Source organism: Emys orbicularis, chromosome 5 (assembly GCF_028017835.1).
Source record: "Emys orbicularis isolate rEmyOrb1 chromosome 5, rEmyOrb1.hap1, whole genome shotgun sequence".
NCBI classification, from domain to species: Eukaryota; Metazoa; Chordata; order Testudines; family Emydidae; genus Emys; species Emys orbicularis.
This window is the reverse complement of record NC_088687.1, coordinates 126,373,848-126,396,517: the sequence shown is the minus strand read 5'-3', so window position 1 is coordinate 126,396,517 and position 22,670 is coordinate 126,373,848. Positions and strand designations below refer to the sequence as shown.

Sequence of the window (22,670 nt, the reverse complement as noted above, 5' to 3'; positions counted from 1 at the left end):
AGATTTAAACTTTTTTAAAAATTTCTACGCAAAAGAATAAATTTCAAGATGAAAAGTTGTATTGAAATGAAAAGTTGAAATGTCCCATTCTGAAAAGTCTAAATGGAATGTTTTGAGCTTACCAAAATGTTTTTCTTCCTTTTTTAGGAGCAAAACTTCATTGAAAGCAACACATTCCCACAAAAAGTTTCAGTTCCAAAGAAACAGCATTTCCAACAGAAAAACATTCTGTCAGAAAATTTTTGACCAGTGGTACTCAGGACCCATTTGGTCCCTTTCCTCCCCAGCACCTTGCCCTGCCTTGAGTTCTGTTCCTGCGAGGCACAGAACATCGTTAGGAGTTTAGCTTTAGCCCTACAGAGCTTCTAAACTTTGCAGGAGTTGATCTTCCAAATATGCAAACTTTCAATTGTCTGAAGGCTATCCCGCTGCCTTCAAATAACTGGGGTTTGTTTTGTATTTTTCTGTAGTTAAAAGACCAGCTCTTCAGCTTGTGTAATTCCAATGGAGCTATATTGATTTATACCAGCTGAGAATCTGGCACAAAATAGGAAATAACTATAGTATCTGAGAGTCTACTGTGATAAGATAAACAGGGATGTCTTTTTAATTGCAATCATTATATAGCCCAGTGATACAGACAAAAGTGAAAAAATATTTCAAAGTTATTAATTATGAAAATGCCAAAAGTGAGTCATGTGATTTGGTTTCAGCCATAGCTATGGTCAAAATCCAAAAGTGTAATAAATATAAATACTTTCTGTAGCACATTGCCCATTGTATTTTAAATATATGTGTCTTTTGATAGTTATTTGCTATATGGCCACTTTTCAACTGGAGGAGCTTGGTCTTCAGCAATTCAGCAGAATTGTCAAATCTCTGGACATTGCTAAAATGCATAAGGTAATGAAAGTAATTTCACTTTAGCAAAAATTTTAAACTAACATCACACCGTGTTTTCATATTGTTTGATTAATTATTTTTGAGTCTATAGTTCTTTGCTGTGATTTTAAAAACTGTGGGTACTGTTCTTCCTTCATTTACACTCCGAACTTTTCAGCTTCTGAGTTAATTTAAATAAGACTATATGAATGTCTTTTGGTTAAATTATGGGAAATCAATATTCTGCTAGCACAAAACTGCTGCACTTCCAAAGTCATGCTCAGTTTATACTACATGTTCATGATTTCTTTCCATGTAAAGCAATAAAAATTATACTACATGGATGTACCACAGTAAGCTCTGATTGTCTAGATGTCTGAGGAGACATCCAAAACACTGAGGTTTTGGGCAATTGGTATTTCAGTTCATAAATAAATCTGGATTCAGGGGAAAGGCAAATTTCAGATAACTGGGATTTATCTGCATAGTCTTTATACTTATTACCCTGCACATTCATTGCCTTTCCAATGAGCATAGTTGTCATATAGTATAAGAGAAGGGAGCAGGCTAGGCTGGCTGCGTAGTGCTTGAAAAGGCCTTGGCATGGAGTGTTTCCATAAAGTCAGTTCAGACAGTAATGATGTAGTTCATTAATTGTTAGAGATAAGAATAGAGGAGAAGTGGCTAGGAAGATTATCAAAATCTGATGGGCAAATGACACTTTTGTTTAAAAAGTTCTCCCAACCCCCAGGCCTCTTTGTAAAGATTCCTGGAGGAAAACAAGTGGTTTGGACACTTCTGGAGTTCATGTGGATATCAATAATATTTTACTTTGCACAACATCTGCTTTCTAATCCATACTAGTTACCGCTCAATGATTCCATTCTCTTAACCGTAGATGGCTGGAGTGCTAATGTCACTGACACTATTTTGATCCACACACATTTATTTTCTCTTTCCTTGTGTACAATATATCTATTCCATAAAGGAAGGTGTAGTACTAGGTGACCTTCCACACTGTTTCTTGTGGTACACATTTTTTTTTCTACCTAAGTATCTTATCAGGCTGTAATCACTATACTATCTCGCTTTTCTCCTCTTGCATCAGAGAAGCATTTTTGTCTCCAGAGTGATGCTAGATTATATGAATGCACCTGCAGCAGAGGATTTAGAAGCATCAGTTGGTCCCCCAGTAACAGGGACAAAAACAACAGAAGGCAGTTTTGCAGCCATAGCAACAGCATGAGGGTGGCAGACAGAATTCTGGGATACACTTTGAGGATGCTAACCTATAGACAACATGCTAAGATCCTCCTGTCCTGAGTTCATCGTGCCTTTCAGTTGAGATGCAAACTAATATTTCATGTATATTACTTAAACAGATTTACTTTACCTAATGAAGATAAAAGGAGATGTTTCTCCAGATCATGGGCCCAATTGTGTGACTCTTAATTATGCAAGTAGTCCTTACTCATATCAGTAATCTTTTTGAAGTCTAGGGGACTACTTGAATAAGCTCTAATTGTGTGAGTAAGAATTGCAAGATGGGATCCGTATTTGAAAATGCTGATAAAATAGAGGAAAAACCCTCCCTCCATACCAGTATATGGCTGGGCATTTTGATTTAAGCAAAATAATTAGGGATACTAGACACATTTCAGTCTGAATGGAAAATTAAGAATCTATGCATTAGTAATCTAAACATGGAATCTATGCATGTAATAAGAGAACATACAAGAGCTCTTTAAGGCCCTATACAGGGATAGGTTCCAATCCTGCAATCTCAGTGGGATTCCTCTTATGAGAAAAGATTATTTGCCTATTGGTTGCAGGATCGGGACTTATTATTTTTATTAATCTGTATTATTCTTATATGCGTGTGAGGAAATTGAAGGGTTTGTATGTTAGAGACAAGGACAAAAGAGAGTAAAAAATTAAGAAAATAACTGAAATATATTGTGCCATTAGCCTTACACCTCTTTATTTTTATGGCATTTTAGCACTCTGCTGACTATAGTGCTGGGCAACAATAACTGATCAACACAAAAATACATACTGACTTAGTGTTTTGTTTATTTTTAGCCTTCAGGCATCTGTTTTGTTCTGTCTCACATTCCGAATCCCTTCAACCTTGACCACTGCTAATAATAGTGACTTTGTTTGTAATGCGCTTTGAGATCTACTGGTGAAAAGCGCTAGGTATTTTAAATTATTATTACTGTATTATGGGTTATGCATGTAATAATGCCTAAGTTAAGATTGCCTAACACGTCCCATTATAAAAAGCAGTTGTGGCAAGTCCACAGGGAGCATGACAACCTGCTACCATTATCAGTTACTCTGTTAGTTCACATGGCTGAGGTCTGTGCTGTGTATGTAAAGGTTCCTACCCTACTGATGACCCAAGTGGGTGTCAGTATGATTCCATGTGATGGAATTTTGTTTTTTTCAGTTTGGTTTTCTAAAAACTTAGGAAATACTCTACACAAAAACTACATTAAAATTGTTATGGTTGCAAAGTGAAGTACATAACCAACTTCAATTCCCCCCTCCTCCCCCGGCCTGTATGCATTACAATACTCTCTTTAATTACATGATCACATACTATTTTATTACTTCAGTAAAATATTAAAGCATAACAGTGGGCAAGATTAATCCCTGGTGTAATTCCATTGGTTTCAGTGGAATTACATGAGGGATGAATCTGGCTCGTATTCTATGAGTAGTGAAACTTGGAGCACTTGAGGACAGGCTATCGGTGCCTACACTGAAGAAATTATCTTTGTACCAGGCAGTGTGTTTTTCAAGATGAGTAAGCAAAATAAGGTCATTACCAAAATGATACCTCTGTGACTTCCCTTACACATTTGATACTGATAATCAGAAGATAGGTGTTGTAATAGCAAAGACACAAATAATCACTAATGAGGATGCTACCTATTTACAAGTGACCAAAAGGAGGGCTGAAATGCAATGGAATTTTTCTCATGACTCATTAAATAATTGGTCTACAAAACACAAAAGTTCCCATTGTTAAGGAATGAAAAATGCACTATAGTTTCATGGGGCTGGATTCTACCCACACTTACACTCTGTGCAACCCTATGACGTGGATCGTTAAGGCTGATTTGTGGACTTTGGCACAAACAATCTCCTAATCAGAGCTGGAGCTTGGCATACTCTGGAATGTGTGTCCAAGAGTGGCATTCAAAGCCTTCTCTGGCATGGCACATAAAGAGCCTCTACAGACTCATGCACAAACCCCTGATTCTTTCTGTTTTGTCTGTCCCTGAGGACTCAGGCAAGAACACACTGGTCACTAAAATATACATCACAGTAGAAATATCTAATTATACCTTTCACAACTCTCTGTATATTTTAGACAACTCATAGTGTTTGATTACTTAATTACCCATTTTTCCCTAATAGAGTGTGAAATCTTCATGGCCAATATGTAATTGGACTACCAGCAGGAAGCCTCCAGGGACAATAGCCATCTGTTAAAGATGTATGTAATGTTGAAGCCATGTCGGTCCCAGGATATTAGCAAGACCGGGGGAGGGGAGAGTGATGTAATATCTTTTACTGGACTAACTTCTGTTGGTGAGGGAGGCAAGCTTGTCTCTCTCTCACCAACAGGAGTTGGTCCAATAAAATATGTTACAGGTTTCAGAGGGGTAACTGGGTTAGTCTGTATCAGCAAAAACAATAAGGAGTCTTTGTGGCATCTTAGAGACTAACAAATTTATTTGGGCATAAGCTTTCATGGGCTATAACCCAATTCATTGGATGCATGGAGTGAAAAATACAGTAGGCAGGTATAAATATACAGCACATGAAAAGATGGGAGTTGCCTTACCAAGTGGGGGGATCAGTGCTAACGAGGCCAATTCAATCAGGGTGGAGGTGGCCCATTCCCAACGGTTGACAAGAAGGTGTGAGTATCAACAGAGGGAAAATTACTTTTTGTAGTGACCCAGTCACTCCTAGTCTTTAATCAGGCCTAATTTGATGGTGTCAAGGAGAAGATCAAGAATGAGCTCTCAAAACTGGAGACTCTCATAAAAAAAACAACCTTCCACACAAACTTCCTCGTGGCTGGACTTTACAAAAACTAAACAAGTCATTTACAACACACACTTTGCTTCTTTACAGAGGAAAAAGGACACAACTATCTAAACACCTACATGCCACAAGAGGCCACAACAGTGGTACCCTTAACTCACCCAATAATATTGTTAATCTATCCAGTTATACTCTTAGCCCGGCAGAAGAGTCTGTCCTATCTTGGGGCCTCTCCTTCTGCCCCACCACCCCCACAAACATGATACAGTTCTGCGGTGACCTGGAATCCTACTTTCGCCATCTCTGACTCAAGGAATATTTCCACCACACCACTGAACAGCACACTAACCCACAGAAACCTTCCTAACAATGCTACAAGAAGAAAGATTCTGCATGGACTCCTCCTGATGGTCAAAACAACAGACTGGACTTCTACCTACAGTGCTTCCACCGATGTGCACGGGCTGAAATTGTGGAAAAGCAGCATCCCTTGCCCACGAAAGCTTATGCCCAAATAAATTTGTTAGTCTCTAAGGTGCCACAAGGACTCCTCGTTAAAATATATTAGTTCACCCATCTTGTCCCACCTGCTAAAGATAGCAGTTAGAAAATCTTGAACTGGTAGTTGCTGCCAACTCAAGAACAAGAGTTGTTAAAAGTCAATTGATCTGAACTTATTTTTTTTATAAACTTTGTCTGCTTTGGGTAAGAACTGATTCATTATCTTTTATCGGTATATATTATTGTTTCATCTGCCTTGAAATGGTAGCTGCAAGCACCATGCAGAGGATGATTAAGCAAGATCCAGGGGGTCTAGTCCCTGCAGTCAGAGGGAGCTGAGACAGAGCAGTGAATCAGAGGCACAGCGGCAGGTGGTAGCGCAATGCACAATTGATTGCTGCCTGATGGGGTGGGCTCAGTGAGAGGAATATCAAGGATGCAGGAAGGGAAGGAGGAAAAGAATCCATATGGAAAGAAGGGTCTGCCAAAGAGCAGCAGCCCTTGACACCAGTATTGGTTTAACTAAATCAGTTTAAAAACACACCTTTAGATTAACTGGTGCAATTTAGTGTGTAGATAAGGCCTTCAGTACATCACCACTATGGAAGAATACTGTGACATTGGACCTGATTCTCTTCTGCCTTGTGCCCTATGTCAGGGGTGGGGAACCTTTTGTCTATCAGGGGCCACTGACCCACAGAAAAAAATCAATCACAAATAAAAAGCAAGGGTCTGATCCAAAACCTATGCTGTTGACTACCCTGGTCTTTGGATCAGACACTGTGATGCTGTTCTTGCCGTAAATCATCCCTACCATCCCCTGGTGTTGTCGTGTGGCTCTTCTCTGAATTCCCCCCGGTTTGTCAGTATATTTCTGGGGGACCCAGAGCCAAGTGCAGGAAGCCCAGGAGAGTGGGGGAGGCTCCTCCCCAGAACTGGACAGAGAGGAGCTGTCCTCTCCCTGCTCTGGGGTGGGCGGCCCAGTGGCGTAGCCAGGACAGGACACTTGGATGGGCCCAATGACAGGGAATGGCGTGGGGGGGGGGGGCAGGATGGATTGGGGCCGCCTCTCCCCCGCCCCCTCCAGCTGGCCTTGCGGGGGCGATGGACCCAGGCGCACCAGCCAATTGGGGGGCCCCAGGCACGCACCCAGCTCTGAGAGGAAATGCCGCTCTCCAGCGGCAATGGCTCCCATCCCACCACCCCACGCCAAGCCTGGCTCCCCAAGCAGCAGGCCTACCTTTTTTGAGCATTCCTCTGCCACCACTGGGCCACTCGTTTGCTCACCCACCCTACTCCCAGTGGCGGATTAGCCACTGGGCCAAGGGGGTGTGCCCAGGAGCCCCAGCCAATTGTGGGGCCCGAAAAAAATGGGAGCCCCCATGCCCCCACCCACTCTGACCCCCTGCCCAGCTTTCCTGCTGGGGAACAGGGTCAGGGTGTGGGGGCTTGCCCCATTCTGCCCACCTGGCGCTCCAGCCAGGGAGCAGGGTCAGGGTACAGGGACTTGTGTGTGGGTACGCCCCTGCCCCCAACCACCACCACCCCCGCCAACTGGAGTGCCAGATGGTCAGAGCAGGGCGAGCTCCCGACCCCGCTCCCCACCTGGAGCGCCGGATGGTCAGAGCAGGGCGAGCCCCCAACCCCGCTCCCTGGCTGGAGCGCCGGACGGTCAGAGCAAGGCGAGCCCCCAACCCCGTTCCCCGGCTGGAGCACCGGGTGGGCGGAATGGGGCAAGCCCCCAACTCCGCTCCCCAGCTGGAGAGCTGGGCGGAGTGGGGCGAGCCCCCAACCCCACTTCCCGGCTGGAGCGCAGGGCGGGCGGGGTGAGGCGGGGCCGGATGAAATTAAGCAACGGGCCGGATCTGGCCCACGGGCCGTAGGTTCCCCATGCCTGCCCTATGTGATGACATTTACACCTGTGCAAAGTGTGTGTAAAATGTTACTGTGCTAACATGGTACTGTTTTACATCCAGATTGCACAGATGGAATGACAATATAAGATGCAAAGTAGTAGGGAATCAGACCTATTGATTCCACAGGGGAAGATCCTACATTTCCCTATATGCAGGGAGAATGATTTGCTAGACTGGCGAGGAGGAAACATATAGCTCATTGCTGTAGAGCTAACAAAAAAGTATTCCACAAAAATTAGACTCACAAATAAAACAACATTATCCATACCCTAAGGTTTATTTCATTTTCATGCCAGGCTTTTTGGGGCTGAATGGAGTGTCTGTGGTTTTCCAGAGATTGATGGACTAGGTTCTTCAGCCACCCAGCCAATATGCTATAGCAGGGGTTGGCAGCCTTTCAGAAGTGGTGTGCTGAGTCTTCATTTAGTCACTCTAATTTAAGGTTTTGCGTGTCAGTAATACATTTTAACGTTTTTAGAAGGTCTCTTTCTATAAGTCTGTAATATAACTAAACTATTGTTGTATGTAAAGTAAATAAGGTTTTTAAAATGTTTAAGAAGCTTCATTAAAATGCAGAGCCCCCCGGACCGGTGGCCAGGACCCAGGCAGTGAGAGTGCCACTGAAAATCAGCTCGCGTGCCGCCTTTGGCACGTGTGCCATAGGTTGCCTACCCCTGTGCTATAGGATGTAGTAGTGTACAGCTAGGATGGGAGTCCCATCTGACTAAAGTGGAACAGCCCTCTAGTCATTAAAGTAGGCTGCCTGGACAGTTGATCCTTCCAGATGTGTAATAGTTAAAAATGAGGCAAAATCCCTAGATACTTCCTTGGAAATGGCCCCGTCGGGCCTATAGTTAGCAAAGTGCAGGCCTCGCAAGATTTTTCCCCACTCACTGTCAGTTCCATCACTTTCATTTCTAAGGATTGTGATGGAAAGGTCAAAGTTCAGATTTGGAATTTTTCCTGAAATCAGTGGCCCATAATGAACGAGAGTACCATATTTCAAGATTCTAGTTCAAAAGACCAATTAAATAGTTAAAATTCTGTAGAACGGCTGATGACCTTTTGGTGAACTCCAATAGAAAAGTGGAAGTTCAAATGTTGGATCTTCTTTTTTCCAGTATTCAGAGGCCCACAATGTGTGAGTGTCCCAAATTTCAATCTTCTAGTTCAATGGGAACAGGAAATTAATTGTGTTAGAGTCATCTTCATTGTATAGCTAGGTTTACTAAACTAGAATCATTGCTTTACAGTATCCAGTTTTTTTCCAGACACAAATTTGTGTCCCAGTATTATGATGTTTTAACAGGCAGTAATTTGGAAACAAGGTCACACTGCATCAAAACATCATATTACTGTGAACATGGGGTTGTTTTTCAGGTCCACAAAAAGATTTTAGGACTTATTAATATCTCACAAGGTATGGCTTCAGGATATAAGGTTGCTGCAACAAAACTGAAATGAACCTACAAATACTGGGGTGTGTATTAATTACAATTATAGTACAATACACAAGCAAAGTCTGCATCAGTGTTTCTAAGAAAAACTGTGTAATCTCCATGTAAATATTGCATGTAACTCAAGTCTTCAGTTCATTAAAGTAATCTCTTGTTAGTTTCTTAGATTCTTCTTCAATGTCTTGAATTTGAGTACATGGATAAAAGATGAATGGAGTCAGATATATGATTCTCTTTATGTAAAAGAAAACTGGATTGATCCATTACTAGGGTAAGTACTAAATATTCAATATATTTGAAAGTTTAAAGGTGACATCATGGAAAAAGGTCCTCCTGAAAATTCAGTTTGCTTTAAAATATATTTCTTTGCAATTTGCTATGTTTATAAAACCATATGGTCCAATCCTGCTCCTATTGTAGTCAATGTCAAAACTCTTATTGGCCTCAATGGGAACAGGGCAGACCCTTTAATTTATCCATAAGTGAGTTACTTAGCTCTAAGAAAAGTTCTCTCATAGATGTTACATGCTAGTTTCCCCAATCCAGTAAAGTACAGAAAATGAAACTGGAACACATAATATTAAAATCAGATTGAAATCAAAGGGTCAAACAACTATCTTATAAAGTTAGGCTTCGATCCAACAGAACTTTAAGCACATGACTAATCCCACTGACTTCAGTGAAACAACTCTCATGGTTGAGATTGTATACATGTTTAAGTGCTTTGCTGGGTCAGGACTCTAGGGCTGTCTGCAAGTTCAACAACAGTTCTAACATGTAGACACAGGGCCAAACTCTGTTAGACTAAGCATATACCAGCTGTGTCCGCTGATATAGAGTATAAACCATCATCTAACTCAGTTGTTAAATTTAAAAAAACACTGTTTAGGTGGAGGCAAAGTAGTAAACGCAGTGGTATAAATTCTGTCTTGAAATACACACACAATTCCAGTAAAGTCAGCGTGAGTTGCAGATGTGTGTGTGCTGGCAGAATTTGACCCATTCCATCCCCAGTAATTCAAAACACAATGGCTGCTTCCAGTGACTTATAAATATTTTTAAATCTGTGATTAGTATTTCATTAGGTGTAAGCCCACTGAGCCTGATTGTCATTTACACTCAGTGTAAAGGGCTCTTAAAATGGACATAAATTAAATTTACACCCTCTTTGAGGGCACTTCTTACACTGTTAGAGTGCTGTAAAACACTTTAGAGTTTCATGAGCATCAGGGGCATTGTTTTTGTTAGTCCCTGTATCATCTTTTCAACGTATTGGTCCCTCTTTTCGTACTGAGGAGCCTGAGCCTGTATCTTCTGCTGAGGCAAAATTCTCATCAGAATCAACAGGCACTTGGCCTGAATAAGGAGTGCAGGACTGGGCCCATAAAGTAGAAATATCTAGTAGATATTATATAGCGATGAATACTCATGGCTCTGCTCTCCAGGGGCGGCAGAAGCTTCTTAAAAATGGGGGGGCCACTGGAATCCAAACAATGGCCCCGCCCCACACACGCTGCCCTTTCCCTCCCAAGGCACTGCCCTTGCTCCGCCCCTTCTCCCCAAGGTTCAGCCCTGTCTCTTCCCCCAAGGCCCCACTCCCCGCTCGCTCTTCTCTGCCCCTTCCCCCCGCTTGCCCTTAGGGCCGGTAAAAAGTGGGGGGCCCATGTCCTCCTAGCCCCCCTGTTCCAGCTCTCAATAAGTGTACATATCTCACATAGAAGTCAATGGGAGTTGCTCAGGTGCATCCAACAGCCCTATTTGGCCATTAGGTTTGAAATTTGCATCAAAGGGTTGCAAGTGTAACCATGAGTAATAAACTTGACAGCCTCAAATGTGTTGAATGTACTTTTGTTCACTGATTCTGCTCCAGTTTCACTAAAGTTAGTGGAAAGGATCCTACTGACTTCAATGGGAGTTGGATTGCACGGTGGGCTAGATCCACAAAGGGACTTAGGTGCCTTTCCACCCAGTGGAATCCACAGCCCTGAGTTTGCAGCCCAGACTCTGTATACAGTGAATGGGTAGAGATAAGCATCTAAGAAGGGGATCCACAAAAGCCAGAACACTGAGGAGGGAGAAGCCTAAGCTAGGCAAGAGGAAAGGCTGAGGAGAGGGGTGGGTCATAAACCTCACCCCTCAAAGAGACTTAGAACCCTCTGCTGGAGTTAGGCACCTAACTCATATCTTGCAAAAATGCTGGAGCAGAAGTGGTGGTGCTACCCTCCGCCCTATAACTTTTAGCCCAGTAGTTAGAGCATTCACCAGGATGTGGAGGAGCTGGGTTCAATTACTCTCTCTGCATGATGGTGCAAAGGGATTTGAACTTGTTCCCCCCTGCTCTGGAGAATTCCCTAACCACTGGACTAAGGGATATTCAGCGGCAGGTTTTTCCTAATCTCTCCTGCTGCAGCTGTTTCCTGGTATATAAATAGTTAAATATGCATTGGGCCAGAGAAGGAGTGAGAATAATTCCATAGTCTAGTGGTTAGGGCACCATGTGGTGTGTGGTGGACCCAGGTACCAGTCCTCCTGTTTCAATGTAAATTAAATTATTTATACACTGTAGAACAATTTCAACAGGAGAGACTGAGAAAGACCTACCCCAGAATACCTTCTAGACCAATGGCTAGTGCTTTCTCCTCCAAGATTTAGCAAGGGAGACTTAAGTTCATAAGAAGAATGGTCATATTAGGTCAGACCAATGGTTCAACCTAGCCCAGTATCCTGTCTTCCAGCAGCGGCCAATGCCAGATGCTTCAGAGGGAATGAACAGAGAAGGGCAATTATCGAGTGCTCCATCCTCTGTTGTCCAGTCCCCGATTCTGGCAGTCAGAGGTTTAGGGACACCCAGAATATGGGGTTATGTCCCTGACCATCTTGGCTAATAGCCATTGATGGACCTATCCTCCATGAACTTACCTAATTCTTTTTTGAACCCAGTTATACTTATTCATTTTCTCCACACCATTCATGATTTTAGAGACTGCTGTCATATCCCTCTTTAGTTTTCTCTTTTTTAAACTGAACAGTCCCAGTCTTTTTAATCTCCCCTCATATGGAAGCTGTTCCATACCCCTAATCATTTTTGTTGCTTGTCACTGTACTTTTTCCAATACATCCTGGGTTAGTGCTCTAACCTTGGGCTAAAAGTTGGAGGGGAGGAATTCTCTTGCAGCTTTTTTGTGTGGGTTTAGGCATGCTCAGAGCATGCCTACCACATTGGACCCTGCGGGGGAATGTGTAGTTTGAGGATCCCACTGTGGCTTAGGCATGAGATAGATGTCTGAGTGCTTAGCAGGGCCGGCTCCAGACACCAGCCAACCAAGCACGTGCTTGGGGCGGCACCTGGTAAAGGGCGGCCAATCTTGGGGTGGCGGGGGGCAGCGCGGCGGGGCGCGCGGCGGGGGGGGGTTCCGGCGGCACGGCGCTCCGCGGGGAGGGGTTCGGCAGCGCGGCGCTGCGTGGGGGGATTTTCGGCAGCGCGGCACTCCGGGGGGTGCTCGGGGATGTTCGGCGGCGGGGCGCTCGGCGGGGATGTTCGGCAGCACGGCGCTCCGCTGGGGTTTCAGCAGCGCTGTGGGGGGTGGGGGCTGTTTGGCGGCGCTCCGCGCGGGGGGGTTCAGCAGCGCGGCGCTCGGCGGGGGGGGTGTTCGGTGGCGTGGCACTCGGCGAGGGGGGGTTTCGGCGGGGCGGGGCGGCACTGGGGGGGGGGTGTTACGGCAGGGCGGCGCTTTTTTTTGCTGCTTGGGGCAGCAAAAAAGTTAGAGCCGGCCCTGGTGCTTAGATTGAGATGGCTGTGCACATGCTCACTGGCAGAAATTTAACAACTAGAAGACTTTAATGGTGGAAGTTTAGGCACCTACAGAATTAGGCATCAGATTCACATAAAAAAGAATCTAACACATCAGAAAAGGGCAGATAAATAAACAGTGACAAGTTTTTTAAGTGCTTGTACACAAATGCTAGAAGTCTAAATAATAAGATGGGTGAACTAGAGTGCCTTGTGATAAAGGAGGATATTGATACAATAGGCATCACAGAAACCTGGTGGACTGAGAGTAATCAATGGGACACAATCATTCCGGGGTACAAAATATATCGGAAGGACAGAACAGGTCGTGCTGGCGGGGAGTGGCACTATATGTGAAAGAAAATGCAGAATCAAATGAAGTAAAAATCTTAAGTGAATCCACATGTTCCATAGAATCTCTATGGATAGAAATTTCATGCTCTAATAAGAATATAACATTAGGGATCTATTATAGACCACCTGACCAGGATAGTGATGATGAAATGCTAAGGAAAATTAGAGAGGCTATCAAAATTAAGAACCCAATAATAGTGGGGGATTTCAATTATCCCCATATTGACTGGGAACATTTCACTTCAGGACGAAATGCAGAGATAAAATTTCTCGATACTTTAAATGACTGCTTCATGGAGCAGCTGGTACGGGAACCCACAAGGGGAGAGGCAACTCTAGATTTAGTCCTGAGTGGAGCACAGGAGCTGGTCCAAGAGGTAACTATAACAGGACCGCTTGGAAATAGTGACCATAATACAATAGCATTCAACATCCCTGTGGTGGGATGAATATCTCAACAGCCCAACACTGTGGCATTTAATTTCAAAAGGGGGAACTATGCAAAAATGAGGGGGTTAGTTAAACAGAAGTTAAAAAGTACAGTGACTAAAGTGAAATCCCTGCAAGCTGCATGGGCGCTTTTTAAAGACACCATAATAGAGGCCCAATTTCAATGTATACCCCAAATTAAGAAACACAGTAAAAACTAAAAAAGAGCCACCGTGGCTTAACAACCATGTAAAAGAAGCAGTGAGAGATAAAAAGACTTCCTTTAAAAAGTGGAAGTCAAATCCTAGTGAGGCAAATAGAAAGGAGCATAAACGCTGCCAAATCAAGTGCAAGAATGTAATAAGAAAAGCCAAAGAGAAGTTTGAAGAACGGCTAGCCAAAAACTCCAAAGGTAATAACAAAATGTTTTTTAAGTACATCAGAAGCAGGAAGCCTGCTAAACAACCAGTGGGGCCCCTTGATGATCGAGATACAAAAGGAGCGCTTAAAGACGATAAAGTCATTGCGGAGAAACTAAATGGATTCTTTGCTTCAGTCTTCATGGCTGAGGATGTTAGGGAGAGTCCCAAACCTGAGCCGGCTTTTGTAGGTGACAAATCTGAGGAACTGTCACAGATTGAAGTGTCACTAGAGGAGGTTTTGGAATTAATTGATAAACTTAACATTAACAAGTCACCGGAACCAGATGGCATTCACCCAAGAGTTCTGAAAGAACTCAAATGTGAAGTTGCGGAACTATTAACTAAGGTTTGTAACCTGTCATTTAAATCGGCTTCTGTACCCAATGACTGGAAGTTAGCTAATGTAACGCCAATATTTAAAAAGGGCTCTAAAGGTGATCCTGGCAATTACAGACCGGTAAGTCTAACGTCGGTACCGAGCAAATTAGTCGAAACAATAGTTAAGAATAAAATTGTCAGACACATAGAAAAACATAAACTATTGAGCAATAGTCAACATGGTTTCTGTTAAGGGAAATCGTGTCTTACTAATCTATTAGAGTTCTTTGAAGGGGTCAACAAACATGTGGACAAGGGGGATCCAGTGGACATAGTGTACTTAGATTTCCAGAAAGCCTTTGACAAGGTTCCTCACCAAAGGCTCTTACGTAAATTAAGCTGTCATGGGATAAAAGGGAAGGTCCCTTCATGGATTGAGAACTGGTTAAAAGACCGGGAACAAAGGGTAGGAATTAATGGTAAATTCTCAGAATGGAGAGGGGTAACTAATGGTGTTCCACAAGGGTCAGTCCTCGGACCAATCCTATTCAACTTATTTATAAATGATCTGGAGAAAGGGGTAAACAGTGAGGTGGCAAAGTTTGCAGATGATTCTAAACTGCTCAAGATAGTTAAGACCAAAGCAGACTGTGACGAACGTCAAAAAGATCTCACAAAACTAAGTGATTGGGCAACAAAATGGCAAATGAAATTTAATGTGGATAAATGTAAAGTAATGCACATTGGAAAAAATAACCCCAACTATACATACAACATGATGGGGGCTAATTTAGCTACAACGAGTCAGGAAAAAGATCTTGGCGTCATCGTGGATAGTTCTCTGAAGATGTCCACGCAATGTGCAGAGGCGGTCAAAAAAGCAAACAGGATGTTAGGGATCATTAAAAAGGGGATAGAGAATAAGACTGAGAATATATTATTGCCCTTATATAAATCGATGGTACGCCCACATCTCGAATACTGCGTACAGATGTGGTCTCCTCATCTCAAAAAAGATATACTGGCACTAGAAAAGGTTCAGAAAAGGGCAACTAAAATGATTAGGGGTTTGGAACAGGTCCCATATGAAGAGAGATTAAAGAGGCTAGGACTCTTCAGCTTGGAAAAGAGGAGACTAAGGGGGGACATGATAGAGGTATATAAAATCATGAGTGATGTGGAGAAAGTGGATAAGGAAAAGTTATTTACTTATTCCCATAATACAAGAACTAGGGGTCACCAAATGAAATTAATAGGCAGCAGGTTTAAAACAAATACAAGGAAGTTCTTCTTCACGCAGCGCACAGTCAACTTGTGGAACTCCTTACCTGAGGAAGTTGTGAAGGCTAGGACTATAACAGCGTTTAAAAGAGAACTGGATAAATTCATGGTGGTTAAAGTATCAAAATAACCTATGTATAAACAAAATGCAGCTGTTGCTCATTATTGTCTGTAACAAAAGGTATAAATGCTTGCTGTAATTGTTTACCTGTTAAAAAACCTGTTTAGCTCTCTCCCTCTATGCAATTAATAATTAAAAAAAAGTATCTAACTTGCTGTACCCAAACAAAAAATAAAAACTCTGTTATTCTCCAACAAGTCCATTAACGGCTATTAGCCAGGATGGGTAAGGAATGGTGTCCCTAGCCTCTGTTTGTCAGAGGATGGAGATGGATGGCAGGAGAGAGATCACTTGATCATTACCTGTTAGGTTCACTCCCTCTGGGGCACCTGGCATTGGCCACTGTCGGTAGACAGGATACTGGGCTAGATGGACCTTTGGTCTGACCCGGTACGGCCGTTCTTATGTTCTTATGTTATGTTCTTATGTTCAGATGAGTGGGGGTTTGAGGATCAAGGTGGTGCTTAAATGTTGCATTTAGGTGCCTAAGACCTTTTGCGGATCTAACCTGACTCCCAGAAGTTACCCATTGGCATTACATCAGAATTATTGTACAAACTAAGATTCATAGAATATATGGGTTGGAAGGGACCTCAGGAGATTCTGAAGCTCCTTTTACATTCTCAGTGAGAGAGCTGAACTACATCATAAGGGAACCTCATTACACTACCCCTCTCTGATATGAAAATCTCAGTTATTCATTTACTCCCACCTTTTCTTTTGATGATGTGAGTGGCTGTAGACACATCAGAAGCCTATGTGCTCTTATGACAAAGGGGCTCTAAAACCAGAGAGAAAGAGGTGAAGATCACAGAAAAGTATTGGCTTCTGAAGAATTTGTGATATCAAGAAGGCAAGGTCTCAGTTAAAAGATGTTGCTCTTTCATTGCATTGTGACTGATGAGACTCTCAAACCTTCAATATTCAAGACCTGAGTGATTATGTATGGGATAGTAATGTGTCTTATTTAAGTATTAAGGACCAAATTACATTCATGTATTCCCCATTGACTTTGGTGGGGCTTGCAGCAGTGTAATTGAGAACAGAATTTGGCTTTAAGCTTTGAATGTTTTAATTCTGATATACACAAAAATAATGCAAAACAAAAAACCCAAACCATGTTGGATGTCCCACCAGCTTCACTTTTTGTTTGAGGGATTCATTTGCTCAAGCAAATTATTTATGTCCTTCCAATTTTTGATTAAATGAGATTTTGCTAGTGATACACTCGCTCTCTGTCAAATAATTTGAACAATATTACTTAGACCATTTTCTGTCTTTGTTCCTTTCATCTGTACCTACTTTGTTTATAATAACTACCTCTCCGGCTTGCTGTCTGACACTGTTATAAAATGAACTTGCAATGTGCATGTTTAGTCAGCATAAATTACCGTTGTTTCTCCTCAGATAAACAGTTTTATTAGAAATAGACTAACTTTTGTTCAAGAAGTGAAGTAACATTTTTGAGTGCCACAGTTTGTGCCACTAATCATTGGTACAAATCAATTGATCAATTGGTATAAACAGAAGAGCCAAAGTATTATCAAATTTGCATCATTGCCAATCTCAGATACTGCATTATTATGAATTTGTATAAGAAAAAATGAAAATAAGATTTAAATTTATTTTTTAAAAGATGGCAGCCAAAAATAGAACAACTGATCAAGCAACTTGCTGACAAATTAGCTAATCGTGTTACCACTGTAAAGACTTCGACGGTCACAAAGCCAAAGGAATTTGATTTGACCACCCCTAAGCCACGAGCCATACCAATACCTGAGCCAATACCGTTACAGGAGAAGCATCAACCTGTGAGTGGTTTTTATTCTTTGGACAATGTTAAGTTGTATGTGTTTTGTACTCAACCATACTATATGGTTAACAGTCTCTTCCTTGAAGTTATTTGAATCTAAAATAATTGAAGAAAAGCTACCAACACTGATGGAATAACAGGAAACACTTTGGTGATCTGAGTTGAAGGCTAAATTTGTAGAAAATAATTCATAATGTCTTTAATCGATGTAATTGGTATTTTCTAAGCATATCATAGATACTCTTCTATAGCAAGGGAAGGAGAAGATAGCAAAAAGGTGGCTCCTACAATTGTTTGGAAGATAGAAAAATCCCAGTGAAGCAACAGTTTATTCCTTGCCCCTTGAATGTGTAACCTAACAGGTTGCTGCCAGCCCATTTAATGTGTAGATTATTCTGCTTTGGAGATCTACAGGTGCATATGGAAATAAACCCTCAAACTGTAACTTTTATAAAAATATATTGGTTTGATCCTGCTCCCCATCAAAGTAAATGGCAAAGCTCCCAGCAATTTCAATGTAGGCATAACCAACCCTAGATTTGCAGATTTGAGGATGGAATTTCATTGCCTGTTATGTGGGTTTGTGGTGTACCTTAATGTTAATGGTTAGCATTTAATATGTATTGCTCACATGTTAATGAGTGTAGAAGTTCTCTTGAAGGCCTAACTCTGTCTTTCTAACTTAAGCAGTCACATTGGGTAATATTCTAATTTCAGTCACACTGGTGTAATTCTGGAGTGACACAATGGACTTCAGTAGGGGTTTTTGGTTAAAGTAAACAGGATTTGGGCTAAGGTTGCTATGATTCACTGAATAAAGACTCCATGGTTGTTTAAATTTAGTTTAATAGGCAATTGAGTTTAGGGCTATAGTTCTGGGCATTATCTATAACCTTTTATTAGCACATTAGGTTCTTAATAATACAAATGTTGAATGCTTACAAAAATCATTTTGCATCTTTGGGTAATAGTGCAATTTCATGGTAGCACATTGTAGAATTAATGGGATTTCACATTGAAACAACCAAATACCAGGTTCTGAAAAATTGCATTTTTTTAATCACTTACTCAGTGTAGGAATGAATCATGTTATTGTCATATTTATACTCCCTGAGAGTAACTTTGCATTAACTCACACATATGTATTGAAGTTCATTTGTGGTACAAGGATTATATTGGATTTTATTTAAATTCAGATCAAGTCTGCCATATTTGTTTAAGTGCTCATGAAAGGGAGAGTCTAACATCATTGTCACAGTATGAGCAGACACAGTGCTAACTTCTGGACATAACTCTGCAAATGAGCTTTGATTCTAACCTGTAACCCCATTGTCACCACCACTAGTTCAGATCCTGGAGCCCTCCAAAACAGAGAGTGAAAATCATGTTGAATTGTCTATTAGTTTGCTGATATGGACTAGCGTCCTCTTAAAACCTAGGTTGAGACCATGATATTTCTTTTGAAGTTGCAGCAAATTTGCTTGGTCCCTCACAGCCAGCCCAGATTGCAGGGTGTGGGCTAGGAAGATGGGAATTGGCTTGTATGTGGAATTGGCTAGTATGTGGTGGGTGGCTGTGCATTAAAGGGTGGCCCAGGCAGAAATAGGCCTCTTCTTGCTTCGCTCTGTATACTGCTGCCAATAAAATAGTGACCTCATAGCCAAAGGTTTATAATTTCTTGTCTCCCTCCTCATTTACATACCCCAAGCCATTTGCAGACACGGCTTTCTTCAAAGAAAGACTAGTGGTTTAGGTTGGGATTTTAAGAGGAACAGAAGGGAACTAGGTGCTCAACTCCCATTAACATGCAATGGTATTTAGACACCTAAATCCCCTAGGCTTCTTTGAAAATCCCAGCCATGATTTATAGTGTAATCTAATCCATTCCTCTAATATTAATACCATTTGTGATGAAATTATTACACAGCATTATTTTAGTTTTGTCTAGAATTAAAATGTACACATTGAAATGCATTAGGCCCCATTCAGCCCAGATAAAAGTTCTTGTAATTCCATTGGAGTTGTACATGTTAGGACCAGGGCCATATTTAGCCCACTCTTTATATGTTTCCTTGACCTTGTCCCTTTAACTGTGTCTCTGTTTTTTCTTAAAAATAATAACAAAATTAACAAACCCACTTGGCTAACATACAAGGTTTTATTTGGTAATATATTGATAATGTAATATTTAAACTCTATAATCTTGCTAGGTGTCAAAATAGAAACTCTTCATACAATACACATAAAATTACTCCTATCCTTGTCCATCTCACAACAATAATTTTTAAGGAAATACAAGAATGGTCACTGCCAAAGCTGAGAAGTGTTTACTCGCTAGGTATAGTTTGTATTCCCTTCCCCTCTTGCTCCCCCGCTCCTAGTTTATCTTCTCCGGGCACTGTGAAATTGCCTCATTTCCATCCGATATAAAACATTACTTCTTGTTTGTATAGTTTTGAGTGGTTAAATAAAATTCAGTTGATATCTTACAAATCATTTGTCCAGTTGTCTCTTAATATTTAGGGCCACACTGTGCCTTTAAGGCACTGGTCTGTGTTGCAGGCAGTACAGAGTTACACAACCACTAGGGGAGCTTTAGGAGAGATTGTGCCTCCAGGAGCACACCTATTGCATAACCCATTAGAAGGCTACATCATGCTGCTCCTCTCTGCCTTCATGCATTTCGTCAGCAATTCTGGCCAGAGCAGAGAGGGGACATGGCCCAGTCTCAACCCATGCCAGACATGCCCTTTCCTTATATCCTTTGCTGGGTCATGTGTCAGACAGGTAGACCTTAACCCTTTCCTGGATGTTTTACTGTCCCACATTCCAAGACCTGAGTGCCTCTGTAACCTGTGAATGCTGCTGTGAGGACCCTCTCAATCCTCCACCCCCAAGCAATTCTATACCCACAACTGGCAAACCCTATCTAGAAGTATAGTGGAGCAAGAAGTATGTAGGAGAGGTCAGCTGGCCTGATTCTCCCTCAGGCAACTTCAGGTTGATCTTCCCCTTTTCACTTTGTAAGCATAGAATTTCTTTCTCCTTTGGCTTTCGCCTGGCAAAGATGGACTTTCTTTAAAAAACTGAGTTAACAGCTCCTTTGGCTGACAGCACCTGGGACAGGGTTGACAAGGCCTGGACAGCCCCAGCCAAATAGCGATGGTTGGTGGATATTTATCCCTTTTATGCATTCAACCCCTAAAACTTTACCATTCATTTTATGGCACTAATAGAAAAGAAATCACTACTTTTTAAATAACTGCTGTAGTTTTTCATTAGGGATAAATACCCCCCCCCACACACACACACACACACACTAAGATTTATTGTTTGAAACATTCGGTCTTTCATACCCTGTATTACAGAAATTTCTGCCTTTTAATATAGGTTCCTCAGAGCACCTACAAACCTCCAAAGGAAAAACAGCACCTGCAGGAAATCAAGTATAGAAATCGCCGAAGAGCAGAGGTACGTGTAGCATGATTTTATTTTTAATCCTCCCTCTCCTGCATCTGTTTGTTCTTTGAGGTAAGTTACAGTTTTCACAGCTTTAGGGCTCTATCCAATGCAAAAATGCTTCTGCAGCTGCTGGCCCACAGATCCTGTCTTTGAGCAATGAAGGCTGCTTCCTCTATCCCTTTCCCACACCCTTTGTCTGTCTTGTCTATTTTATTGTAAGGTCTTCAGGGCAGAGACCATCTTCTACTCACTGTTTGTTGCAACACAAATAATAGCAGTACAGTTACAAGGGGTAGTGCTTGTGGAAGCAGCCATGTGATGTTGTCCTAATGTAGCCAGTCAGGATTGCTCCATTTACATTCTCGTTCTTACATAAGTGCCCAGTGCCATGCTGTTTCCCCCTCCATCTGCACTGACGCTGTGAAGGAGTCTATGGACTGGAGATAGCCCAGTGAAGGCTCTTGCCTCCCCCATGCCTGGCTCCTGCTCCACAGAGGGACTGAGGGGACAGTTTCTCTCCTACTGTGTTGAGTAGTTTGAGGGGCATTCCCCACTGCTTCTCCACTTCTCCCCAAGGAGAGGACACGAAGGAACTTGCACCCCACTGCTTCTGTTCTGCCCTACTATAATGAGGTATTAGTGGCCTTTCCTACACCCCATTGCATCTACTGCTTCACCTGACTCCAGGGATAAGAGGTCAGGGTGCATGGCTGGGGTATTCCTCCAAGTCCTGCTTGTTCTCTCTGGCCATGTGGAGGGGGGCACTGGGGAACTTCCCCAGCTCTGTGGAACCCTACAGAGATCCAGGAGAGGCTGCTCCTTTGCTCACATAGGACACACGGATAGTCAATATGTGCTATTAACCATTAAGGGCTTTAAAAATTTAACATAATTTCTGTTTCCTAACTGAGAAATAATTTCATAGCATCATCCAGTTACAGAGAAATCTCAGTAGCTCCTGACTCATCTATAGTATTTGGTGCTGCGCATACCTGAGAGCTCCTCCCCAGAGCAGGCTCTGAAAGTGGGAGATCATCATGACTAGGAAAGCAGCAGAATTCAAGGTGCTGTGTGTTAAGAGGGGAGTGGGAGGGAAGGCCTGGAAAGGGCCCTAACACTTGATCTGCTGTGGTTATTTGAACTGATCCTGATTTTGAAATGAATCCTATTAAATAAGTCAGCTCCTATTAGGTTTAGGGCAGATTTCTGTCTTCTCCTTGGAAGGAAATAATTACATGGCAGCTCCCTCTCCCATCCAGGGCCGTAGCAACAAAGAACGTGGCCCCCTCCGAACGGTGGCCCCCTCTGAACATATGTCCGGGCGGGGCCCCTTACAATGCAGAAACTGGAATGCGGTATTTATTTTGCCACTTTTAGGGGCCCCCTTCCTTGCGGGGCCCCCTTCAGTCGGAGGGTACGGAGGGTGCTCGCTACGCCTCTGCTCCCATCATACCTCCCACAATGCAATCCCCATATAGAGGTGCTTTAGAAGCTTGATAAAAGGTCTGTTTTTTTACATCTTTTTATCTGTTCTCTCCCACCTGCATTCCACCAATGCCTTGTTCTAGTTTTCACTGACTGTACTGGCCTCTCTTCATGTCCTTGTGCATGCTGCATTTGGTTCAGTTCCTGTATGTAGTATATGCTGAATTGCCTACGTATTTTGTTAGGGTCAAGCTTTCCTTTTGCCCTTTTGTTGCCCCATCTCGTTATGGGCATCTGATGTTTTTTTTAAGTTCTTCACTTTCCAGCAGTATTACTTTATTTTGTATCCTTTCATTATGTCTGCGTTGTGCAGAATGTACATGCTTAGCACACATTATATGGAAAGATTGAAAGGGGAAAGAAACAAAGCACAT

General features: G+C 42.3%; 1 protein-coding gene across 1 annotated transcript in view; it reads left to right on the top strand.

Moving 5' to 3' along the window:
* The window catches only part of CFAP99 (cilia and flagella associated protein 99), an 87,655-nt gene that overhangs the window by 18,330 nt on the left and 46,655 nt on the right, over positions 1 to 22,670 (top strand). The window contains exons 3-6 of the mRNA XM_065405741.1: positions 809 to 903; positions 8,980 to 9,092; positions 17,173 to 17,347; positions 20,740 to 20,820. Of these exons, the coding sequence (XP_065261813.1) occupies positions 809 to 903; positions 8,980 to 9,092; positions 17,173 to 17,347; positions 20,740 to 20,820 (464 nt within the window). The remainder of the gene's footprint in view (positions 1 to 808; positions 904 to 8,979; positions 9,093 to 17,172; positions 17,348 to 20,739; positions 20,821 to 22,670) is intronic.